Source organism: Pinus tabuliformis, chromosome 8 (assembly GCF_031772625.1).
Source record: "Pinus tabuliformis cultivar Carrire ecotype Pingquan chromosome 8, CPIR1, whole genome shotgun sequence".
NCBI lineage: Eukaryota > Viridiplantae > Streptophyta > Pinopsida > Pinales > Pinaceae > Pinus > Pinus tabuliformis.
The window spans coordinates 1,244,799,565-1,244,823,329 of record NC_142294.1 but is presented as its reverse complement, the minus strand read 5'-3'; the positions used below and the strand labels follow the sequence as shown (position 1 = coordinate 1,244,823,329).

General features: G+C 37.6%; 1 protein-coding gene across 6 annotated transcripts in view; it reads left to right on the top strand.

Moving 5' to 3' along the window:
• LOC149239891 (uridine kinase-like protein 4) overlaps nucleotides 1-23,765 on the top strand; it is a 316,084-nt gene that overhangs the window by 278,869 nt on the left and 13,450 nt on the right. For all 6 annotated transcript variants that reach the window (XR_016246465.1, XM_089373576.1, XM_089373577.1 and 3 more), the window contains 3 exons: nucleotides 5,186-5,380; nucleotides 5,597-5,680; nucleotides 5,827-5,887. Coding sequence is in view for 5 of the 6 variants with exons in the window: in XM_089373576.1 (XP_089229702.1) it covers nucleotides 5,186-5,380; nucleotides 5,597-5,680; nucleotides 5,827-5,887 (340 nt within the window). In the remaining variant the exon portion in view is untranslated. The remainder of the gene's footprint in view (nucleotides 1-5,185; nucleotides 5,381-5,596; nucleotides 5,681-5,826; nucleotides 5,888-23,765) is intronic.

Genomic DNA, 23,765 nt, shown 5'->3' with positions numbered 1-23,765 from the left:
CTCATAAATTGAGGTTTCTTCGACATTTCGAAATGTAGAGGTGGAAGGCTCTGCAAAACATTTCTTTGAAGCTATAGCTCTTGCCCCGGCCAATCATGTTTTATATTCAAATCGTTCTGCAACATATGCTTCAGTACATAAGTATAATGAAGCTCTTCAGGATGCTAAGAAGATAGTGGAAATTAAGGCAGATTTGTCCAAGGGTTACAACAGGCTTGGGGCAACATATGTTGGACTTGGAAAATATGATGATGCAATTTCTTCTTACAAAAAGGGCCTGGAGTTTGATCCTTCAAATGAAGCATTAAAATCAGGCCTTGCTGATTCACAGGCAGCAAGTAGATCTCGAGCCACATCCTCTCCATTTGGAAACATATTCCAGGGGCCAAAATTGGGGGCAAAATTAACAGCTGACCCAAAAACAAGATTGTATTTGCAGCAACCTAATTTTGTTAAGATGACTCAAGATGTTCAGAAAAATCCTAACAATATTAATATGTATCTTAATGATCAACACATGATGCAGGCTTTGGGTGTGTTACTAAATGTTAACTTACGTAATGCCACATTAGAGGAGGATTCACAGCAAAATCTCGAAAACGCGGAAAATGTTAGTAAGCAGATAGATGAGGCATGATTACAACAATAGACAAAATATAATAAAGAAAGTGAAAGCTCATTATGGATGTTACAACTAACAAACACCTCACGTGATCGTCTGATATCAATTGAAGGGCTTATCACACCCCTCCACCCGAATCAAAGGCAACCGGTAGTCTAGCTCCCAAGAGGAGCTCTGCCCCCCGCTCTTCCAAAAAAACAAAGGTGACAACCACAAAACCCGACATAGGAGGAGGAATGAAGCAGGAGGTGCCCACGAGGGCCTCGAGAGTTCAAGTGTCCCATGCCTGTAAAGAAAGGATAGACGATGTTACTAGAGCTTTGGATTTCCAAACGATAGGATCTACCATTGATTTTTTATTACCTATGCTAGAGGGAGCCAACGGCATCACGAAGTTCACCAGAGAACTGGGCAACGACAATGGCGGAAAAACCATCGAATGGTCACTGCAAATGGTCCGAACCAAAGAGTCGCTAGGCTTTCAGAGTGCATGCAAATAACTGGATTGGTTATTGCCAATTCAAACATAATGCTTGCAAGAGCTGACCAGAGAGTTGGGTTCTTGTGAGTGCAATGAGGCCTCTCACACGGGTGCTCCATCGTCCCTGTCAGCTGAAAGACGTTGTTTTCTCCATAGACCATTTGGCAGCACCGCACAGGCCGTGAAGAAAAAGTGTCGGCCCCCCTGTCGTAAAGTAGCATGTCTGCGGTCAAAGGTCAATTGGTGTGTTTCTTAAGTTGATTCAGAAACGACTCAGCTTATATATCAGCGGGCTTATTCGTTCACTGTCTGCCTGATTCTTTGTCTTTTGGTGTGATTGCGGAATGCCATCAGGCAACTGAGAATTATCCCAGCTGTGAAATCCAAAAACTGATGCCGGGTTTTGTTCATCAAGATAACATCAGGGTTGGAATGTTCTTCCCCGTTTAATAGAAACCCCATTGCTCTGAAATAAAAAATCTAAAGCATCATAATGTTATGTAGGCTTTGTGTTTGTAGTGGGGATTATGAACGACTCACATGGGCCAGAAGTAAGTTGTAAATATATTTAATGTGTGACTGGTCAGTAGATTTTCACATGCCCATGGTTCTATCTCACCAATTTGAATGCTTGCCTGCTTTCATACATTTGAGAGCCATAATATAAGTTGTGGTCAATATCCGCATATACATACATTATAAACATAATTTAATTAATTAAATTTATTTAATTAATTGAGTTATTTAATTAAAATCTATATATATATATATATACTTAAAAAAAATCCGAAGGAGATATCGAAAAACTGTGATTCCAAAACAATAGTACTGATGACTTACACATAGCGGAAGGACATGGGCAAGGAAGCAATTATTAATGAATAAGCTTTGAGGACAAAGTTTTTCGAAGAGGAAGGCAATGTTACGAACATAAATTGGATAAAATAAAATAAACATAAATAAATATAAATAAATGTAGATACTAAATAATCAATTAATGATTATGTTAAGTAGTCATTAGTTAAGTGAAAAGGCATGTCTAAGATACATGCCTAGTCACAAAAGGACACCTACTTAGGTATATATGCGGGTCTTCATTTTAACATTCTACATCACTTTTACATTTTATATATATAATAAAATATTACTTACAAATACCTTTGGTGTATTTTAACATTTTAAGTCAACAAGCGATAAGTTTTGTTGCTTCACCCTAGCTGGGAGGGAGTGTTAAAATTGGGCAGCTTCAGGACAAATTTCCCCAAGAGAAATTCCAACTACCCCAAGACAAAACCCTAATGCTCCTATGAAGCCCTTGCGCACCAAAAGAAGAATTTGAACTAGTCAAAGGGAAATTCAAATATTAATATAATATAAAACATCATGGACAAGATATTATTAAGGTTTTAATTTAAATGCCATTATTATTTTTAGGACATATTTCAATTTCCCTCCAAATATGTTTGTGTCGGCTTGACCCCTTAACTCCCATAAGATGGCTATAAATAAAAGTCCAGTATGTATTCGAAAAGTACTATGAGGATCACGTCTCTGTCTGCCATTTGGATTTAATTCAGAAGTCACATGTTCTTTGATTCAAGAATCGTTTTTCTACAAGACAACGGATGAAGCTTTATTGTATGGATGACATCAAATTAGCTTACTTTTCTATGGCTTGGAATCGTGATAGCTTGCATATCTTAGTGACTGAATATTTATGTCTTTATCTCGCTCCAACACTAACATCACTCTCTTTCAAGCTCCCTGTATCTACGCACAATGGTAATGCGACTTGGTTCTACACATAGTGGTAATTTGGCATGGTTCAAATGCATTGCATCTCATGGTAATGGATATCATATCACATCTCTTAAATAACTATCTCATCCTTGTATGAATTAATTGCTATTGACTCTTTATTGAAATGATCATCATATGTTCTTGTATGGGTATGGCTCACATGAATTGGCATGATCATCATATGGCTATGATGGGTATGGCTCGCATGTACATTACTCTCATTCTCACCCTGTGTTTTATATATAACAAAGTAATAAAAACCTCGACACAGTAAGTATGGTGACTCTTGCATGACCATCGGTTGCCATGGCCAGCACATAATATGGCCTAGTTCGCACAGAGGGTGGCTCGACAGGTGTGGCCCAGCAACATGACCCAGTGATGTAAGAAACATGGCCCAGTGGTAAGGCAACATGGCCCAGTGATGTTCGCAGCATGGCCCAGGGGTGTTGGTAGCATGGCCCAATGATGTAAGCAACATGGCCCAGTGATGTAGGCAGCATGGTCCAACAGCATGGCCCAATGGCCCAGTGATGTTGGTAGCATGGACCAATGGTAAGGCAGTATGGCCCAATGGTATGGCATGGCCCAACATGGCTCGGTTGTGTATATATATGGTTCTTATGGCCCACAGATATATGATAGTAAATATGATTCAGTAATGTGGTTGCATGATATCAGTGTCATTATTATTATTTGATAACAGTATGGTATGGCAATATTGACAATAAATCTTGTTCACAAACGAAGTTGTGAACAAGATATGTATAGGCCCTAGGTAATTTGATGTGTTGGACTATGTCTCATGATATTGATACTTTGTATCTCAGCTGAACTATTGATGAAATCTAATAGAAGAAGAAGAAGAAGAAGAAAGAAATCTGGGTTTCCGTTTTCCCCCTTGTGGGGTTTTGGTCTGGTCTTTAATCAATTCTGGTGTCTCTATTTGTGCATGTTTTTCTTCTGATGTTTATTTTATTGGTCCACTGCATTGTTATTGATATTGTTCTTTCTATAGAATTGCTAATGATGTAAAGATGTTATGATGTTGTGGGGTGAATTTAAAGTGTAAAAGATGTAATGCAATTATCTAAAGCAAAGAACAACATAGCCCTGTGAAAAATGAACAGGGTGGTGCTAGGGCAAGCTTTAGCTTGCAAGGGTGTTGGAGCATCCTTTTAACATTGGCTGATAAAACTAGGGCATTGAAGCATCCTTCCAGTTGAGGCTGGAAAATTGAACACTTTCCTAGAGTACTCGGGAGTTGAAGCATTAATGTACTCATAAATTCTTAGAGAAGCGTTTGGTAGTTTTTCTCTCAGAAGGGTTTCCACATAAAAACTTTGGTGTCTACTGTTTACTGCTTGTTTATGTTTTGAATTGATACTGAAGATTAATTAATGCTCTGAAAAGATTAATAAGTTACTAATTGCTATGAAATACTAATTCACCCACCTCCTAGTATTTCCAACATCATGGCAACACCCATCACCATACAAACTCACTCAAAACCTAAACCCATCTACTGTATGGCCTTTGTAACCTAGAGCAGAGGTTGCATCATTACCTTCCTCAGCATGTGCATCTGTCATTGTACCTGAACCTGCAAAATCTGTTGTAAAACTAACTGTGCCTTCTCCTAACAATTATTCTGATGCTATACCAGCATTTGGGGCTACTGTATGCTCCTCGTGTACATCTATGCAACTGTCAGAATGCCCCCTATGTTGTCTGAACCTCACATACCCCTGTGATCTCTTTCCTTTCCCCGTCTTTCTTCCCATCTGGCATCGCCCCCCTACAACCTTGTTATTACTGCTTTCTTTACTTGTCAAACCCAGGATTACTTCATTAGTGATTTATATAAGGAATGATCTTCCCATAGTTGACAGTAGATACCAATAATCCCTTGTGTTGCCCCCTAACAACCACCAGATAAATTCTGGGGAACACTATTTAACTATATTTCTGCATGTTTGGTACTGTATTGTTGCAATATTAGCTTGATGATAACGACGCAAGGTTTTCATAGGGAAATCATAACTGTCTACCTCGTTATCATGAATATTTGTTAGAGATTACACCTGTTGTACTTCATATTGCATTACAAAAACCTGTTTTGCTACTTACAAACACTTGCACACTTGTGTTCCTCTTTGATTTATGTAGGAATGAGGCAGGGCATTGGATGCTTGTATATTGATCTACTTTTGCATATTATTATTTTTAATCAGAATTATACCATTCTTAGATGGGTTTCTTCAAATCTTTATATGCTGCAGTATGCCAAGTTTGTCAAGCCATCTTTTGATGATTTTATACTACCTTCCAAAAAGTATGCTGATGTTATTATCCCACGAGGAGGAGACAACTATGTTGCAATCAATCTTATTGTGCAACACATTCAGACAAAGCTTGGACAACATGATCTGTGCAAGATTTATCCCAATCTCTATGTCATCCAAACTACTTTCCAGGTATAATGATTTTTGTAGATGTCATCCAGTAAGATTTGCTGGTAAACACTTTCGTTTATTTCATTGATTTTAAGGAATTCCATTATATAGATTGAAAGCAATGTATACTTGAGGATTAGTGAATAAATGGAACTACTGCAATTTGTAGTGTTTAAGTCTGGTGTTTGCTATCAAAAATTGAATTGTAATAGCTTTTAAGCTTTTTTGACTTGGCAGATTCGTGGGATGCATACACTCATACGGGATCGTGAAACCACAAAGCATGATTTTGTCTTTTACTCAGATCGGCTCATTCGATTGGTATCTTTGATTTAACTTTCCTTTACAGAGAAACATTTTGAAGTATAAAAGGCCTAGGTATCCTGTAGCATTGCCTTATTTTGCTCCTTGTTTGATTGTCTCTGTGGTAATTTTCTGATTTTTTTGTCTTTCCCATGTCTAAGCAGGTTGTTGAGAATGGCCTAGGCCATCTTCCGTTCACCGAAAAACATATCGTCACTCCTACAGGTGAACTGGAAATTGTGTTTTGTTTTGAAGTAATTAATAGAACAATATATTTCTTATAGGGCTTGTAAATTAATTCCACCAAAGAGGGATGGCACTATCCTTTTGGTTTTGTATGCTGCATAATACTGAACTGGCCCATTTTTTGTGCTTAATTTGTATAATCGAGAGTTAATAATGTGTAGTAACTGGACAGGTAGGAAATTTTCAGTTCCATGCTTACTACAGCTTAGATGCACGTGATCTAATAGTGGGGATTCTAACTTCTAACCATGCAATTGCAATATAGTACATCAAAAATGTAATATCCCCAATTCTGTAAGGATGGGAGTCACTAAGGAATTTTGCCCAATTTTAGTAATATTAATTAAAAAGGGGCAAACATTATTGGAAAAAGGTGGGTAGTATTGTTTTATTGGAGAATAGCAACAAATTATTATTTTATTAAATGGCGGCAAAAGTAACGTAGTGGAAAATGGCCCCCACCAATAAAATAATATTATAAAAGGAGGATGGACTCATTTCGTGGGTTATCTTTTGACTATTACACTTTACATTACAGCCTCTCTTGGAGTTGTTTAGCACCAGGGCCAGAGTGTTGTTTAGCACCAGGAATTCCAAGCGGAATTCCACCCTCATTTTGGAGAACTTCGAGTGTCTCCCTGGTGAGGTAATTTGGGAGTCCAATTCAAGGCTTCCTTTGAGCTTACTGCAAGAGATTTACTCAGCTCTGCGAATTTCCTGGGCACGGGAGGAGTTCGTGGCACCATCATTTGGAGCAACTATAGTGGAAGACTATGGGCTTTTGCTGAGATATTCTTCATTGTTGAGGCTAGGGATTTGAAGCATTTGCAGGGCAGCTATTGAGGCCAGAATTTGGGACAAATTTCCCCTCATTTTGATAGTGCGTAGAGCTCACTGGCTCAAGCCTGGCGACCATGAATCATACAAAGGGGCCATGGAAAAATGGGAAGAACATGAATCAGGCTGGACCCATCAGATCATTCCCTCAACCCTAAATATGGAGAAATAAATGACCAAGCTCAAGCGGTCCTTCTCAAAAGTCTTTTTAGTGGTGTAATGCTCCATGGGGTCCCCAGGAACATGATGAAAAGGATGAAGGGATGGCTAGCATGAAGGATCACAACAAATAAGCTACCTTTATCATGACCATATTCAAAAGGGGGAAATGACCTACTATCATGTCCATTCTCAAACACATTTGTAACAGGGTGTTTCCACACATTTTTGCTCAATTTTTGCTAAGGGAAAGAACACAACATTTTCGACTTAGGGACTTAGGAGGAAATTCAACTTAATTTGGTTTCTAGTGGAAGGTGGGGGCCACCCACGTGGGAATTCGAAGTAGGACATTTGAATGGTTTGGAGGGAATTCGAAGTGCTGGATGGAGGGGCCCACATGAGGCAAGGAAGGCCCACAAAATTAAAAGGAGGAGAGAGCTCTCATTTGGATTCATTCTTACACCTTGCAATCAAAATTACTTGATTGTTTTCTCTGCTGTTTTGCTAAGTCAACTGGCTGTTTATCCATGAATCTTTCAAGCAGGAGATTCAACCTCTACTTCGGGGGACCATCCGTGCTCGCCCTAGAGAGGTAGTTCCATAAGTATTTTAGGAGTTCCGGGAGTGTGTACAACACTACCATTCAGCCACAACAGGGAGTGTGTATTTCTGGCTAGCTGGAGAATACGCATGGGGAGTTTGGAGCTATTAGTGATCAAGCATTTTTCGAGAGAGTTAGAGGATTGGGAGAGCAACAAAGGGTCAGCCTTTCCTGTGAGTTTTGGAGCCAACAGAACTAGGATCCTAGCAGCTCGATTTACAGTTACCCAGGGCCTGCGCAGAGAGCCACCACTAGGCTCACATGGGAGTTGGAGGAAGGAATTGTAGAGTTGGAGCTGGTCGGGAGAAGTAGAAGATCACTGGGAGGGCCACTTGAGGAGGATTTCTGGTGTTGGGAGAGAAGAGATTGACAGGATCAGTCGCAGCAATAGAATTCGAAATTGGAGGAGGGTCACGCTGTAAAAGGTCAATTTTTGAAGGTTGGAACAAAGGGAAACCCTTTTTGGGTTTTTCTGGGTTTTGGGCAAGGATCACATTCCTGATTTTATCGAATTTTTTAGGAATATCTAAGGGGTCAAACAAGGGTCCCAACTTAGCCAGCAACTAGAGGAGCTAAGGGGAATTTGGGCCAAAATTCCAAGGTCAACTTTTGGCCAATTACTTCGTGGGTTTTTTTGGGTTTAGGTCAAGGAGAAAAGAGCTGAAATATCATAATTTTTTGAGCACGGGAAGCAGTGATTCCAACCCTTCGAAGTCAGCAAACAAAGCAGTTTTATGGGGCAACGCAGTTCAGTTTGGTGCAACAATTGTAGCAGCCTTCAATTCAACATTTTCTCACCTGCATTTTGTCAAGCTTGTCCATTGAAACAAGCTCAGGTGCACCATTCTATTTTACTATTGTATTTTTCTCTTGAAGAAGTAATAAATGGCTTGGTAGTTCTCTATTTCTAGTGTTTCCATGGGTGCTTAATGTATATTTCATTTTTCTGATTGTTGGATTGTTTGCATGCTTTGTATATCATTTACATTCTTATTTAGGATCATTACACCTACGCTCATTATTAATGATTGTGCATCAAGGAATGATGAGAGGGTCCATGGATGACTCGAATACACCTCTAGGATCATAAGGAAGGTCGGGAAAGACAAGGTTATTATTGATATCATCATCGGTATCATAGGTAGGGACCTTGTCAAAACGATGGCTCGTGATCTCTCACTTCCCTACTTCAATGTGCAAGTAATCACTAATGTCAACGTCCAAGGGGTTAATGGGTTCATCTTTCTCTAGGTCCTTGATATGTACAAGGTCATAGAACGTCCTTGAAAGTGATGGGGCCATCTTCAATTCTACTTTTTAAGGAACCCTATTCATCAAATTCCTTATCTCGCTCCCATTCAAGATCTCCCTTAATGTCTTCATCGATGATTTCATCTTGATGATCTAGAAAGGGATTCTCTTCTTCCTCATGATCCTCCTCATATTCAATGAAGGCTTCCTTTCGAAAATCATTATCTAATGCTGGGCAAGCTTGGTCCTTTGTTCGATAATGCTCCATAAAGTTACCATGAGTCATGACCTCGAAGGTACATTATGAACAACATTATGATGAACCACATCAACTTTTGAGGTATATGTAGCAAATCTTACCACATGGTCAATTGCAAAAGATGGATCACCATCAAACTTGGGCACCCTAAATATCATGTTTAAGGTCACATGATTCGGGTACCTAGGAATGCTAGCGATGTCCAAGGTGGGGATCTCATTAAGGTAAGACATTCTATTAGGTTGCATTAGTCAATCATGCATGAGTTGCCAAGGTGAATTCAAAATGCCTTGAAAAATGCTTGCTTCACCCTACAACTAAATTTAAGGTTCAATGAAGAACAAGGGCTTCACTCTTCCAGTGGAGTCGCTAGAAGAGGATATATATTGTCATTAAAGGAATAACCTCTTCAAATGTTTGACCAAAGAGGTAGACTTTCCTTTTTCGCAGCAACGACGCCAAAATATTTACCACAAAATTCAGCATGGCCCTTGGGGTGGGGAGGCAAACTACAGGACAACTACTAGACTAAGTGACAACAATGGGACAATGGCCCATTGTCACCACAGCTAAGGTCCCCTTCTCTTTACGAACTTTCACCAATGGGAGGAGTCCTAGTATGATTATGATCACCTATAATAGATATTCTAGGCTTGAAGGTTCAAGGTGATGGAGCTAGAGCTCATTCGAAGAGAGGCTCAATAAAGGTATGAGGCTTCAAAGAAGCAAACTGCTCTCTAAGAAAAACCCTAGAAAAGAAGGCACAAGACCTAGGGTTTTGAGGTTTCTCGATGGTAATAGGTATTCACAAGGTCAAGGCCCGAGAGAAGAAAGGGCTTCTTATGATTTATTCCAATGAATACTAAGCTTATACAACCCTCAAAGAAGTCCTAAAGACGAGAAAGAATGACTTAGGTATTCCCTCTTGGAGTAGCACCTAGGGCAAGAGATTTTATGGATGAAACTCGGGCAGATGCCCACCAAACTTGGAGAATAGGTAACCTAGACTCTTAGCTTGATGTCTGGACCCTCAAATTTTCGAAAAATCACCTCCGTAAAATTTCTTTGCAAGCCCTAGATTTCCACCCTACCTTTAGGGGACCGAAATTTACAAGGCGAAAATATGGAGAAAGAGAAGTTTGATCACCAAAATCCTTGGACTAGTGCCTAGTTCTTTGGGCAACGGAGTCTTGATATGCTTAAGATAAAAAGGTCTTCTAAGGAGGCTCAAAATTGATGCCCTAGGTACCAATTTCAAACATTTACCCTCTTCAAGATATAATGGAATTTCATGAAGAATTCAAAGACATTCATTCACTAGAAACATTCATTACATGCCTTGCATTGGATAACATATGCAATACTCTACTAGAAAAGCTTTCCAAATTTAATCTTCAACAATTAGGGCACAAATTTGCATATTCTAGAGCAACAATTCCATACATTAAACAACTTTAAAAGAAAAATTCTATCAACATTAAGCACTTACAAAGAGAAATTCAATATATCCATCCATCATTCAAGAAGAAGCCCCAAAGAAGAAAAGCGAATCATTTTCCACACATCAAAATGCACTGAAAGAGCAACAATAGCTCCAAAGAAAAAGTGCGAGTTCTTTTACAAGATAACTAATCCAAGTGTGTGATCATCTCTCACAAATGAGAGTGAGTTCTATTTATATGAGCCTCATTAAGTCGCCCCCCAAAACATTAAAATATTGGGCAAGAAACAAGCCTTGTTCACAACCCAACAAAGTAGCTTTCATAAATTATAAATTAGTCATTCAAATGCTAGCTGAGTTGATGACATCATGTTGATGTAGCATCGTTGGAGGGCCACGTTGAGTCCTCTTTGTGCCAAAATGTGAGAGAGAGCTCTATAAATCTCGAACAAGGGGATGACCCCTTAGTCTCCATGCAAGTCATCATGTGGGGCCCCAAATTGGGTTTGGGGCACAACAACTGGTCTCATGGGTCTCCTAATGATAGAAAAGCCTACATTGCTCCAATGATGAGGGCTCTGACGATGGTGCTTGCCATCCCACGTCTCAAGGGTCAGACAAACCTCCTCTGGGCCTTGGATCAGTTTTCTGATTAGCTTCCATATCTTTTATTACTTTGTCATTATTTGCTTTTATGGTCATCAAGCAATGTTGCATAGAGTTTATCTCTTTCTCATGATTTTCTTGTATGATAGCTCACTGATTATCTAAGTCACCTGACACGGGGATTCGGGATCGTAGGATTCGGGATTCATGGTGTCGGATTCGGACACGTTGACCCCCCAGAACAGGACACGTAGGATTTGTTATATATTATTTTATTATATATATATATATATATATATATATATATATATTTATATATATATATATATATATATATATATATATATATATATATTTAAATATATATATATATATATATATTAAAAATTAGATATTTCTTACACAAATTTTAATTAATGATACAAATTTATTGATTTCAAATATAGATCTTCATCTATAGCTATTAGCATGCATAGTACATACAAAATTCAAATATATGTCAATCTATTATCTATTTCTTATGCTTGGTCCTCTTGCCACCACGAGAAATGTCTAATTTTTTAGTCTTGTTGGAAAATCAGGGTCTTTGTCATTAATATCACCCTCTAAGCATTAATGTCCAGAGGTATCTTTGTCATTACCTCTGTATCTGTATAGGGATCTTTGTCATTAATATCACCCTTTAAGCATTAACATAAGATAGAACAAGCATAACATGTCAAGTCAAGATTTTGTTTGAGTGATGCGTACATTTTTAGGAGGGTCATGATATAGGAGTTTGACAACCAATGTCACTAACATCAAGGTACATATAGGGATTGGTGCTCTTGATTAAATACGAGTTCCATACCCTAATACATGACAAAATTCAATGGAAACATTGCAATCCCCCAATCCTAAAATCTTGAAAAACTGATAAGTCTGCTGGATTTTGAATGAAATCTAAAATTCTACTTTCTCCATATGAAATCCAATGAGGCTGGAACCACTCTCAACATCCTGAGTCATTTCATGGTAATGTTAAAAATTTAAGTAAAAGGATGAAAATGAAGATTACTTTAAGAATTTAACATTACCATTACCATGAATAGCATATCAATACTAGGGCCTAGACTTGATCATTAAGCTGCCAAAACACTTGCCAAATGAAAATATGCGTGGCTGTAATGACCAAATGCGGCCTTTTCATACCCGTGCAGGTCACTTTTGCCGCCTAACTAGTCCTGGAAAATAGGACACACTGTCAAAATCGTGACACGCAGTCGGATTCGACATGTCAAAATAGGACACGACGTGTCATGGTTTTTAGACACGAATCTCGAGAGAATCGTGTCGGACACGATGGATTCAGGATTCGTGGGGTCTATAGGACGAATCCGGTTATCTAGATGATTATTATAATCAAACCTCATGATGGTCATTTCTTCATCCATAGTTGACAATCTGTTCTGAATTGAACTTATTTCTTCTTGATAACTTGTTTCCATGGCAATCACGTGATTTGAATGATTAAATTCCATGAACGTCATATTTTCCTCTAGGGCTAATAACTTGCTTTGCATAGAATTAGTTTCTCTGCCATGATTAGCTTTCATGGTTTCCATTTCCTTCTGCATGTCGGTCCTCATATACTCCATATTCTAAGCACACTTTTCTACTACGGTGGTTACGTGATCAGAGTGTTTAATTTTCATGATTTCCATCTCCTTATCACGTTTTCCCATGTGGGTGTATAAAGTCCTCATATCCTTGATGTAATCAGTTACAAAATTTTCTTGATTAAGGTCCATACTTTTTACCAGCCGCATTAGTTTTTCTATAATTTGCTTATCACTTTCCCTTTCATTGTCGACACTGATTTGACAACTTGTCCCTATCTTTCCATTGTCATGGATTTGATTTGTAACAGTGCAAGTGGATGGCACATTCTGATATGGAGAATTGTCTTGAAATCTTTCATCGATAGCTGGATCCTTCACAAGATCACTTTCATTCTATTGCATAATTTTAGGGGCACAAGGCGAGCTATCTTGATAACCATATCTATCTTTAAAAGCATTGACGATGTCTTGTAAAGAAGCGAAAGAATCTTCAGGACAATTATTAAACCAATTCAAAGCATCACCCTCTAAAGAAAAGGCAAATAGACGCATTTTGACATCTTCATGATCATATTGGGGAGATTGACAATATCTGAGTATTGTATGAGTAAACCTGCATAGATGCTTTCTAACAGCAACTGAATCACCACCCGAGAACAAAGACAATTTATGAATGGCCACTTCCGAAATATCATGGAGAACATCAGTAAAATGACACGGGGTAAACGAATCATCCATGATGAATTGCCTAAAGGAATAATGAGGGACCAAATGGATGATAGAGAGAGACCCCTGCTCAAGAAAATCAAGGGATCTACAAGAAACGAGCTTCTAGTAGAAATTCTTATAAGAAATGAACGAAGTGGAGTTGCCACTTGAACATGAGTCTAACTCTAGGATCCAAAAAACAACAAACCACTAGATATAGGGGGGGCTTCTTGTCTAAGAAGTAATAAATGGAAGCAGTGGAGTCGCCACCCAAACACGAAACAAACCGAAATGTCTAGGTGTTAAAGGTGCAAATGAAACGATTAATGAGATGAAGAAAGATAGGGCAATGAAAAGATCAAATGACGCCAGGAAATGTTGTGTCGCTTGACAGACTAATGAATGGTGGAAAATATGAGATGATTAAAACGATGTCGAGAAACAAAAGATAGAAAAACTCTATCCCCGATGGCAATGCCAAGGAGTGTTCACTTTGCCAGCTCGAATGAGAGATGAGAAAGATGAATGTCTTAGAGCCAAGGCCCAATAAATCATTCCCCGGCAATGGCGCCAGAAATGTTGGCGTTGCCGGTAACAATGATAATGATTATATGAGGAGAATGAAGATAAAATGTTTTTGAAGCGCCGAGAATAAAATATCCCCAGTAGCGGCACCAAAAATGTTGTCGCACAGAATTTCTAGGCACCGCGACAATGCTCAGATCGGGGGCTGTCACCTAGATCCCCAATCTCTCAGTTTAAGTTGTCTCCCTACAGCAGGCTAACCGGGGTAGACCCTATGGAAAAGTGGAATGAAGAAGAACTAGTTGGGAACCAACCAGTTCGAGAGACAGTGAAGCGAACAAGTACTTGATTAAGATTTAGCAAGACTTACAGGATTTGATTAGATTTTAAACGATTGATACCAGTGCCTTATGGAGTCAACGATCTTGCTAGGGAAATTAAGACCAAGTAATTGATTAGCAACTGCTGCTTCGATGAATGACTATTTTATATGAAATGCGGATCCTAAAACTAATGTGAGATGCAAAAATCTTGGTTACTTTTAGTTAAATGCCTATTTTAATGTGAACCCTTCAATCCTTTCTGTGTTGAGCCTAGTTTCGTAGTAATTGGCAGAGAGAAGATCAGGAGAAGCACACTAAGGTGTGATTAATGATACCTCTTCTGAAATTCTAACATACCCGATGCCTCCGGCGCTACAGAGAACTGTAGCTCTGACGACTGCAAGGTCACCGTTTTAAGTACTATTAAAACAGGCTTTTCAAGAAAAGACGGATGGAGATCTATCTGTCTATCGACCAAGCTTATGTTTGGAAGTGAGTTTTATCTATGCAAAGTTAACTTATATGAAAATGCACTGGAAGATGAGATGAAGTTAGACTCGAGAATGGGAAAACACTGATGCTGCAAAAGCCCTCAATTACCCAAATGAAATGCTCGTCTTCTTTTCAGATGAAGACATAGAAAATAAACTCTTGAAAATACTATAGTTAAAACACCAGCTTATTTCAAATCTTCTTGATACAATTTAGTTCAAAACTTCCAAGAGAACAAAAACAACTTTGCAATTCAATATCAATGTCAACAGATGCTCAATAAAAAATCTACTCAGTTTATGAAACAAAGGATATGCATTTTATCACAATTCCATGACAAAGTACTTAATTTTCAGAAATTAATTTTTAGGACAGTAATAAGAAAAACTTTATGACAACAACAATATGACAATGAAAACAGTGAGCTATCAATGATATCTTTATGCCAAAAATTTACCGAAATTTTGCCAAAGTTGCCCGCATGAATTATCAAAAATTTTCAGTCTGTTGTGATGTGATTTCCAGAATTATATCAGATCTGATATACTTATTACAGCCAACAATTAAAACATGAAATATGCCTAATGATGAATGCTCAACTTAAGAAATTAATTCGTTAATATATTAGACAACTTAGGAACTGATTTTAGGCTAACCCACATGAAAGTTTTCCACTGTTATATTTCAGATTTCAGAAATAGAATTATTCAGAGATAACAACGACCCAAGATGTAGATCTAGGCCAAATTCTTGATACACATCAAACATAAATGACTTATTAATGTATTTAGCAATTTTTTAGTTAATTGCAAACCACTTAGATGTGTGTTTCACCACTATTAGAAAGTTATATATGACTGCTGTAGCAAACAATGAAGAAAAAGATGGTTTAGAGATCAAACCCGTAGGCCCTAAGCCTTAAAGATCACTTGCCCAAGTTGCCAAAAAATTTCAATATCTGAAACACAAATTTTTACCAAATTTTCTACAAAAACCCACCAATGATTAGCTTCAGAAAATCAAATATTCAAATCAGAAATGGAACAAGGGAATCTAGGGCCAATGAGAGCAAGCACTAGGCCCAATAGAACTAGCGTTGGGCTAGGAGAAGACAGATCTGGGCTTACGAGTCCCAAATCTTGAAACCCTTGTTTTGAAAAAAATTATTTTGGTTGAGATTTTCAGATTTATTGCAAAATCTTTAATGGTTGGCCTTGTAAAAAGATTTGGGATAAGATATTGCATCTCCTTATCATGATTTCCATCTCCTTATCATGTTTTTCCAGGTGGGTGTATAAAGTCCTCATATCCTTGATGTAATTAGTTACAAAATTTTCTTGATTAAGGTCCATATTTTTTACTAGCCGCATTAGTTCTCCTATAATTTGCTTATCATTTTCCCTTTCATTGTTGACACTGATTTGACAACTTGTCCCTATTTTGCCACTGTCATGGATTTGGTCTGTAATGGTGCAAGTGGATGGCACATTATGATATGGAGAATTGTCTTTAAATCTTTCATCAATAGCTGGATCCTTCACAAGATCACTTTCATTCTGTTGCATAATTTTGGGGGCACAAGGCGAGCTATCTTGATAACCATATCTATCTTTAAAAGCACTGATGATGTCTTGTAAAGAAGCAAAAGAATCTTCAAGACAATTATTAAACCAATTCAAAACATCACCCTCTAAAGAAAAGCCAAATAGACGCATTTTGACATCTTCATGATCATATTGGGGAGATCAACAATATTTGAGTATTGTATGAGTAAACCTGCATAGATGCTTTCTAACAGCGACTGAATCACCACTCGAGAACAAAGACAATTTATGAATGGCCAGTTCCAGAATATCATGGAGAACATTAGTAAAATGACACGGGGTAAATGAATCATCCGTGATGAATTGCCTAAAGGAATAATGAGGGACCAAATCGATGATAGAGAGAGACCGCTGCTCAAGAAAATCAAGGCATCAAGAACCGAGCTTCTAGTAGAAATTCTTCTAAGAAATGAAAGAAGTGGAGTCGCCACTTGAACATGATTCTAACTCTAGGATCCAAAAGGCAACAAACAACCGGATATAAGAGGGGGCTTCTTGTCTAAGAAATTATAAATGGAAGAAGTGGAGTTGCGACCTAAACAAGAAATGAACCGAAATGTCTAGGTGCTAAAGGTGCAGATGAAACGATTAATGAGATGACGAAAGATAGTGCAATGAAAAGATGAAATGACGCCAGGAAATGTTGTGTCGCTTGACAGGCTAATGAATGGCGGAAAATATGAGATGATTAAAACAATGTTGAGAAACCAAGGACAAAAAAGCTCTATCCCCAATGGCAATGCCAAGGAGTGTTAACTTTGCCAGCTTGAATGAGAGATGAGAAAGATGAAAGATGAATGTTGTAGAGCCAAGGCCCAATAAATCGGTCCGCAGCAATGGTGCCAAAAATGTTGGCGTTGCCGGTAAAAATGATAACGATGATATGAGGAGAATGAAGATAAAATGTCGTTGAAGCGCCGAGAATAAAATATCCTCGGCAGCGGCGCCAAAAATGTTGTCGCACAAAATGTCTAGGCACCGCGACAACGCTCAGATCGGGGCTTGTCACCCGAATCCCTAATCTCTCCGTTTAAGCTGTCTCCCTACAACAGGCTAAGGCGGGTAGACCCTATGAAAAAGTGGAATGAAGAAGAACTAGTTGGGAACCAACCAGTTCGGGAGACACAATGAAGCGATCAAGTACTTGATTAATATTTAACAAGAGTTATAGGATTTGATTAGATTTTAAATGATTGATACCAGTGCCTTATGGAGTCAATGATCTTGCTAGGGAAATTAAGACCAAGTAATTGATTAGAAACTGCTGCTTAGATGAATGACTATTTTATATGAAATGCAGATCCTAAAACTAATGTAAGATGCAAGAATATTGGTTAATTTTAGTTAAATGCCTATTTAAATGTGAACCCTTCAATCCTTTTTGTGTTGAGCCTGATTTCATAGTAATTGGCAGAGAGAAAATCAGGAGAAACACACTAAGGTGTGATTAACGATACCTCTCCTGAAATTCTAACATACCCGGTGCCTTCCGCGCTGCGGAGAACTGTGGCTCTAACGACTGCAAGGTCACCATTTTAAGTACTATTAAAACAGGGTTCTCAAGAAAAGACAGATGGAGATCTATCTGTCTATCAACCAAGCTTATGCTTGGAAGTAAATTTTATCTATGCAAAGTTAACTTATATGCAAATGCACCAGAAGAAGAGATGAAGTTAGACTCGAGAATGGGAAAAAGCTGATATCGCAAAAGCCCTCAATTACCCAAATGAAATGCTCGCCCTTTTTTTAGATGAAGACTTAGAAAATAAACTCTTGAAGATACTATAGTTAAAACACCAACGTATTTCAAATTTTCTTGATACAATTTAGCTCAAAGAGAACAAAAACAACTTTGCAATTCAATATCAATGTCAACAGATGCTCAAAAAAATTTTTACTCAGTGTATGAAACAAAGGATATGCATTTTATCATAATTCCATGACAAAGTATTTAATTTTCAAAAAATAATTTTTAGGACAACAGTAAGAAAAAATTTATGACAACAGCAATATGACAATGAAAACAGTAAGCTATCAATGATATCATTATGCCAAAAATTTACCGAATTTTTTCCAAAGTTGCCCACATGAATTATCAAAAATTTCAGTCTGTTGTGAAGTGATTTTCGGAATTATATCAGATCTGATATACTTATTACAACCAACAATTAAAACATGAAATAAGCATAATGATGAATGCCCAACTCAAGAAATTAATTCCTTAATGTATTAGACAACTTAGGAACTGATTTTAGGCCAACCCACATGAAAATTTTCCACTGTTATATTCCAGACTTCAGAAACATAATTATTCAGAGTTAACAATGACCCAAAATATATCTAGGCCAAATTCTTGATACACATCAAACATAAATGACTTATTAATGTATTTAGCAATTTTTTAGTTAATTTCAAACCACTTAGATGTGTTTTTCACCACTATTAGAAAAGTATATGACTGTTGCAGCAAACAGTGAGGAAAAAGATGGTTTAGAGATCAAACCCTTAAGCCCTAGGCTTTAAAGATCACTTGCCCAAGTTGCTAAAAAATTTCAATATCTGAAACACAAATTTTTACCAAATTTTCTGCAAAAACCCACCAATGATTAGCTTCAGAAAATCAAATATTCAAATCAGAAATGGAGCAAGGCAATCTAGGGCCAATGAGAGCTAGCACTAGGCCCAATAGAACTACCGTTGGGCTAGGAGAAGACAGATCTGGGCTTAGGAGCCCCAAAACTTGAAACCCTTGTTTTGAAAGAAATTATTTTGCTTGAGATCTTCAGATTTATTGCAAAATCATTAATGGCTAGCCTTGTAAAAAGATTTGGGATAAGCTATTGCCCTCTAGGGCCTAGATCTGTTTCAAAACCCCCAGATCTGAAGATTGACTTGGTCTATTTCTCAGATCTATTCCTGCAAACAATCTTTGAGCCCAGGTCTTGCCCTCCAAGGTCTAGATCTAGCTCAGATTTGAATATTTTCTTGGCTGATTTCCCAGATCTATTCCTGCACACAATCTTTGAGCCCAGATCTTGCCCTCCAGGGTATAGATCTAGCTCATATCTGAAGATTTTCTTGGCTGATTTCTCAGATCTATTCCTGCACAAATGAAAAGAGAAAAACTCAATACCCAATATGTGCAAAATAGAGAAAATCCCAAAAACCCAAGTGTTAAAATTCAAAATTATGTTACAAAATTTCAGATTACACAAGTAAATAACATATCTATACAAATAATTTACAGATCTATCAGATCTGAAGAGTATGAGTCCAACTCCGCTCCTAGATTTGATAAGCTAAGGCTTTTAATAGCTACATCTTTCAAAATTTCCACAAAATATTTAAAATATTTTCAAATTTTAAAGAAATACTAGCCCAAAAACACCCTGCAGAAAAAAGATTATCGTTAGATAAATCCCGAGGCTTATATGAAGTAGGCTCTTCAGAAAATATGTGTTGAGAGTTGGTTGGTCCAATTGAAGACTATCCCCAAACGCTCAATGAGAACCTGAGAGATCTTCTGCAAACACTAGATCAACCATCAAATCAAGTAGAGAAATAGAACAACAATAAAACTATGATGAAATAGAGATACTTGTTACTTCAATCAAAATTAAAAATGTTACCCTAGATGCAACAAATTGAATAAGAGACATGTATTCAGATTATTCTAAGAGAGCTATTGATTGATAGTTTTTACATAATATTAAGCAGAAAAACAATGTTACCATAAATTCATGAAGAGGAACACTACAACACGTTGAAACCCGAAAGACTTTTGCATTAATTCAAAAAAGTATACAAGAGAACTTGAGAGCTTAGTACACGATCCCGAGATTGGATCATATTGACTGACAAATGACCTCCTATTTAAAGATAAATCCTCCAACGGCTAGTTCGAGTGATCCTCGTCAAAGCAATCTCAATTGTTGATGAGGATCAAAATTTCTTTTAATCTCATCCGTCGAAATTTTAAATATTGAGGAAATTTCGAATTTTTCAATTAAACACATTTTAATTAATTCAAAAATTAAAATTTTCAATTAATTTCCTCAAAATTTGACTTTGACTTAACCTCAGGGACCAAAGGCATAAAATTTAGCAAAATAGTCAATTAAACTTAGTCCTTAGACCTCTTAAAATTTAATTTTTTGAAGGACCCACGAATTTTGCCTTTGGAAAATTTAAAGTCACTTAGGACCTAGAATTAATCAAATTTTTGGCTTAGGATTTTAATTAATTTTGGCAAGAAAATTTAATTAATTAACCTATGAGGGGAAAATTATTTTTCTAACCCTCAAGGCACTTTACATCATGATTTTTACATTTTTTACATCTCAAGGGAAAAAACCCATTTACAAAAGACCCTCACAGACTACCCAGTTCTGCGACACAAATATAATTTAACAATTTGTAATAAAATAACTTAAACAAATAGTTAGGATTATTCCAAAATCACTTTTACATAGACTTGATCTAGAACACTATGACTCCCTTAAGATTCCAGTGACAAAATCCATTCCGGCTTTGGGGTAAGGCTAAAGGAAAACTAGGCCGACCATTTGAGAATGGATCTGTGAGACAAAAAACCTCCTGGAATGTAGATCGTCATCAGAAAAGTAGGTTTACTGAGGTGATTACATAAACGACATGGATCTACTGAGATTATTTACATTATACACATGCATACTGGGTTTACATTATAAGATGATCCTCCGGTTGATGATGATAGCTAGATGGCAGGAACACATCGATCAGGCACTATCCCTTTTGTGAAAAAGGGGGTGTACTGCTATGGGTCGTTGACACGTAGTGGTCAACATCTGGCTCTACTTGGGGACACGTTGTTGCACTGGAGGAATGTGAGAATCCAGAATCTGCATCTATGCAACACACAACAAAACATAAGTAGCGTCCATCCAAAAATCATTATATAACGTTAAGCACAGGAAAGATATAAGCTCTTCATTTATTAACTATTCTAACAACATGAAAAACCAAATCTAACTACAAAATGAACACTGAAATAACAGGGCATACAGTTAGAAATACAATGCAACGATGCCCCATGGCATCAGATGTGTTCAATATAGTACAGATTGAGCATTTTCCTGCTTTCAGGCAAATCTGTCTGTTGTTTCTCAGATGTGCCATGTCCAATCCTGCATACGGTAGGACTTTTTCCTATCCGAAAATCAAGCTGCTCGTGACCATCTGATGCATCAAATCACTTTCTCATTCTCTTTCTCTTGCACTTTTTCTTTGTGTCAAGTTGTATCACTCATGATGTGGAACATTCTGCTTCAAAACTCTTTAATGAAGTATGCAAGATATGCATGACATGTCTTTCTTCGTTCTGCATTTGCTCTGTCAAGAATGATGGATTAGTCTCACAGGTGTCATGAGTTAGAACTTGATCTTTTATGACTAGTGGATTAACTGTGTGAGCATCAACCTGATTATTAATTTCCATTTTATCCATGTGACCTTCAATTAGCCACTTTTAAATGGAACAAAGGACCTCATAATAAGATGGAGCTTGCTGTAGTAGATAGGGAGGCTTATGATGTGTTGACGTTTCCTTGTTTCTTTCATCTTCTGACTGATGCTGAATTTTCTGTACATGTATTGTTATGGCGTCCATCTTGTTAGAGTGTTCAACCTTCATAGCACTGACTTCCTTGGCATGGTGTTCCTCCATGCTCAATAACTTATTCCGAAGACGTATCTGATTAGCTTCCATATCTTTTATTACTTTGTCATTATCTGCTTTTATGTGCATCAAACAATGTTGCATAGAGTTTATTTCTTTCTCATGATTTGCATGTATGATAGCTAACTAATTATTATAATCAAACCTCATGATGGTCATTTCTTCATCCATAGTTGACAATCTGTTCTGAATCGAACTTATTTCTTCTTGATAACTTGTTTCCATGGCAATCACATGATTTGAATGATTAAATTCCATGAACGTCATATTTTCCTCTAGGGCTAATAACTTGTTTTTCATAGAATTAGTTACTCTACCATGATTAGCTTTCATGGTTTCCATTTCCTTTTGCATGTCAGTCCTCATATCCTCCATATTCTGAACACACTTTTCTACTATGGTGGTTACGTGATCAGAGTGTTTAATTTTCATGATTTCCATCTCCTTATCACGTTTTTCCAGGTGGGTGTATAAAGTCCTCATATCCTTGATGTAATCAGTTACAAAATTTTCTTGATTAGGGTCCATATTTTTTACCAGCCACATTAGTTCTTCTATAATTTGCTTATCATTTTCCCTTTCATTGTCGACACTAATTTGACAACTTGTCCCTGTCTTCCCACTGTCATGGATTTGGTCTGTAATGGTGCAAGTGGATGGCACATTCTGATATGGAGAATTGTTTTTAAATCTTTCATTGATAGCTGGATCCTTCACAAGATCACTTCCATTCCGTTGCATATTTTTAGGGGCACAAGGCGAGCTATCTTGATAACCATATCTATCTTTAAAAGCATTGACGATGTCTTATAAAGAAGCGAAAGAATCTTCGGGACAATTATTAAACCAATTCAAAGCATCACCCTCTAAAGAAAAGCCAAATAGACGCATTTTGACATCTTCATGATCATATTGGGGAGATCGACAATATCTGAGTATTGTATGAGTAAACCTGCATTGATGCTTTCTAACAACGACTGAATCACCACCCGAGAACAAAGACAATTTATGAATGGCCACTTCCGGAATATCACAGAGAACATCAGTAAAATGACATGGGTTAAACGAATCATCCATGATGAATTGCCTGAAGGAATAATGAGGGACCAAATGGATGATAGAGAGAGACCCCTACTCAAGAAAATCAAGGGATCTACAAGAAGCGAGCTTCTAGTAGAAATTATTGTAAGAAATGAGAGAAGTGGAGTTGCCGAACATGAGTCTAACTCTAGGATCCAAAAGGCAACAAACAACCAGATATAAGGGGGGCTTCTTGCCTGAGAAATTATAAATGGAAGAAGTGGAGTCGCCACCCAAACAAGAAACGAACCAAAATGTCCAGGTGCTAAAGGTGCAGATGAAACGATTAATGAGATGATGAAAGATAGTGCAATGAAAAGATCAAATGACGGTAGGAAATGTTGTGTCGCTTGACAGGCTAATGAATGGCGGAAAATATGAGATGATTAAAACGATGTTGAGAAACCAAGGACAGAAAAACTCTATCCCCGGTGGCAATGCCAAGGAGTGTTGACTTTGCCAGCTCGAATGAGAGATGAGAAAGATGAAAGATGAATGTCGTAGAGCCAAGGCCCAATAAATCGGTCCCGGGCAACAACGCCAAAAGTGTTGGCGTTGTCGGTAAAAATGATAACGATGATATGAGGAGAATGAAGATAAAATGTTGTTGAAGCGCTGAGAATAAAATATCCCCGGCAGCGGCGCCAAAAA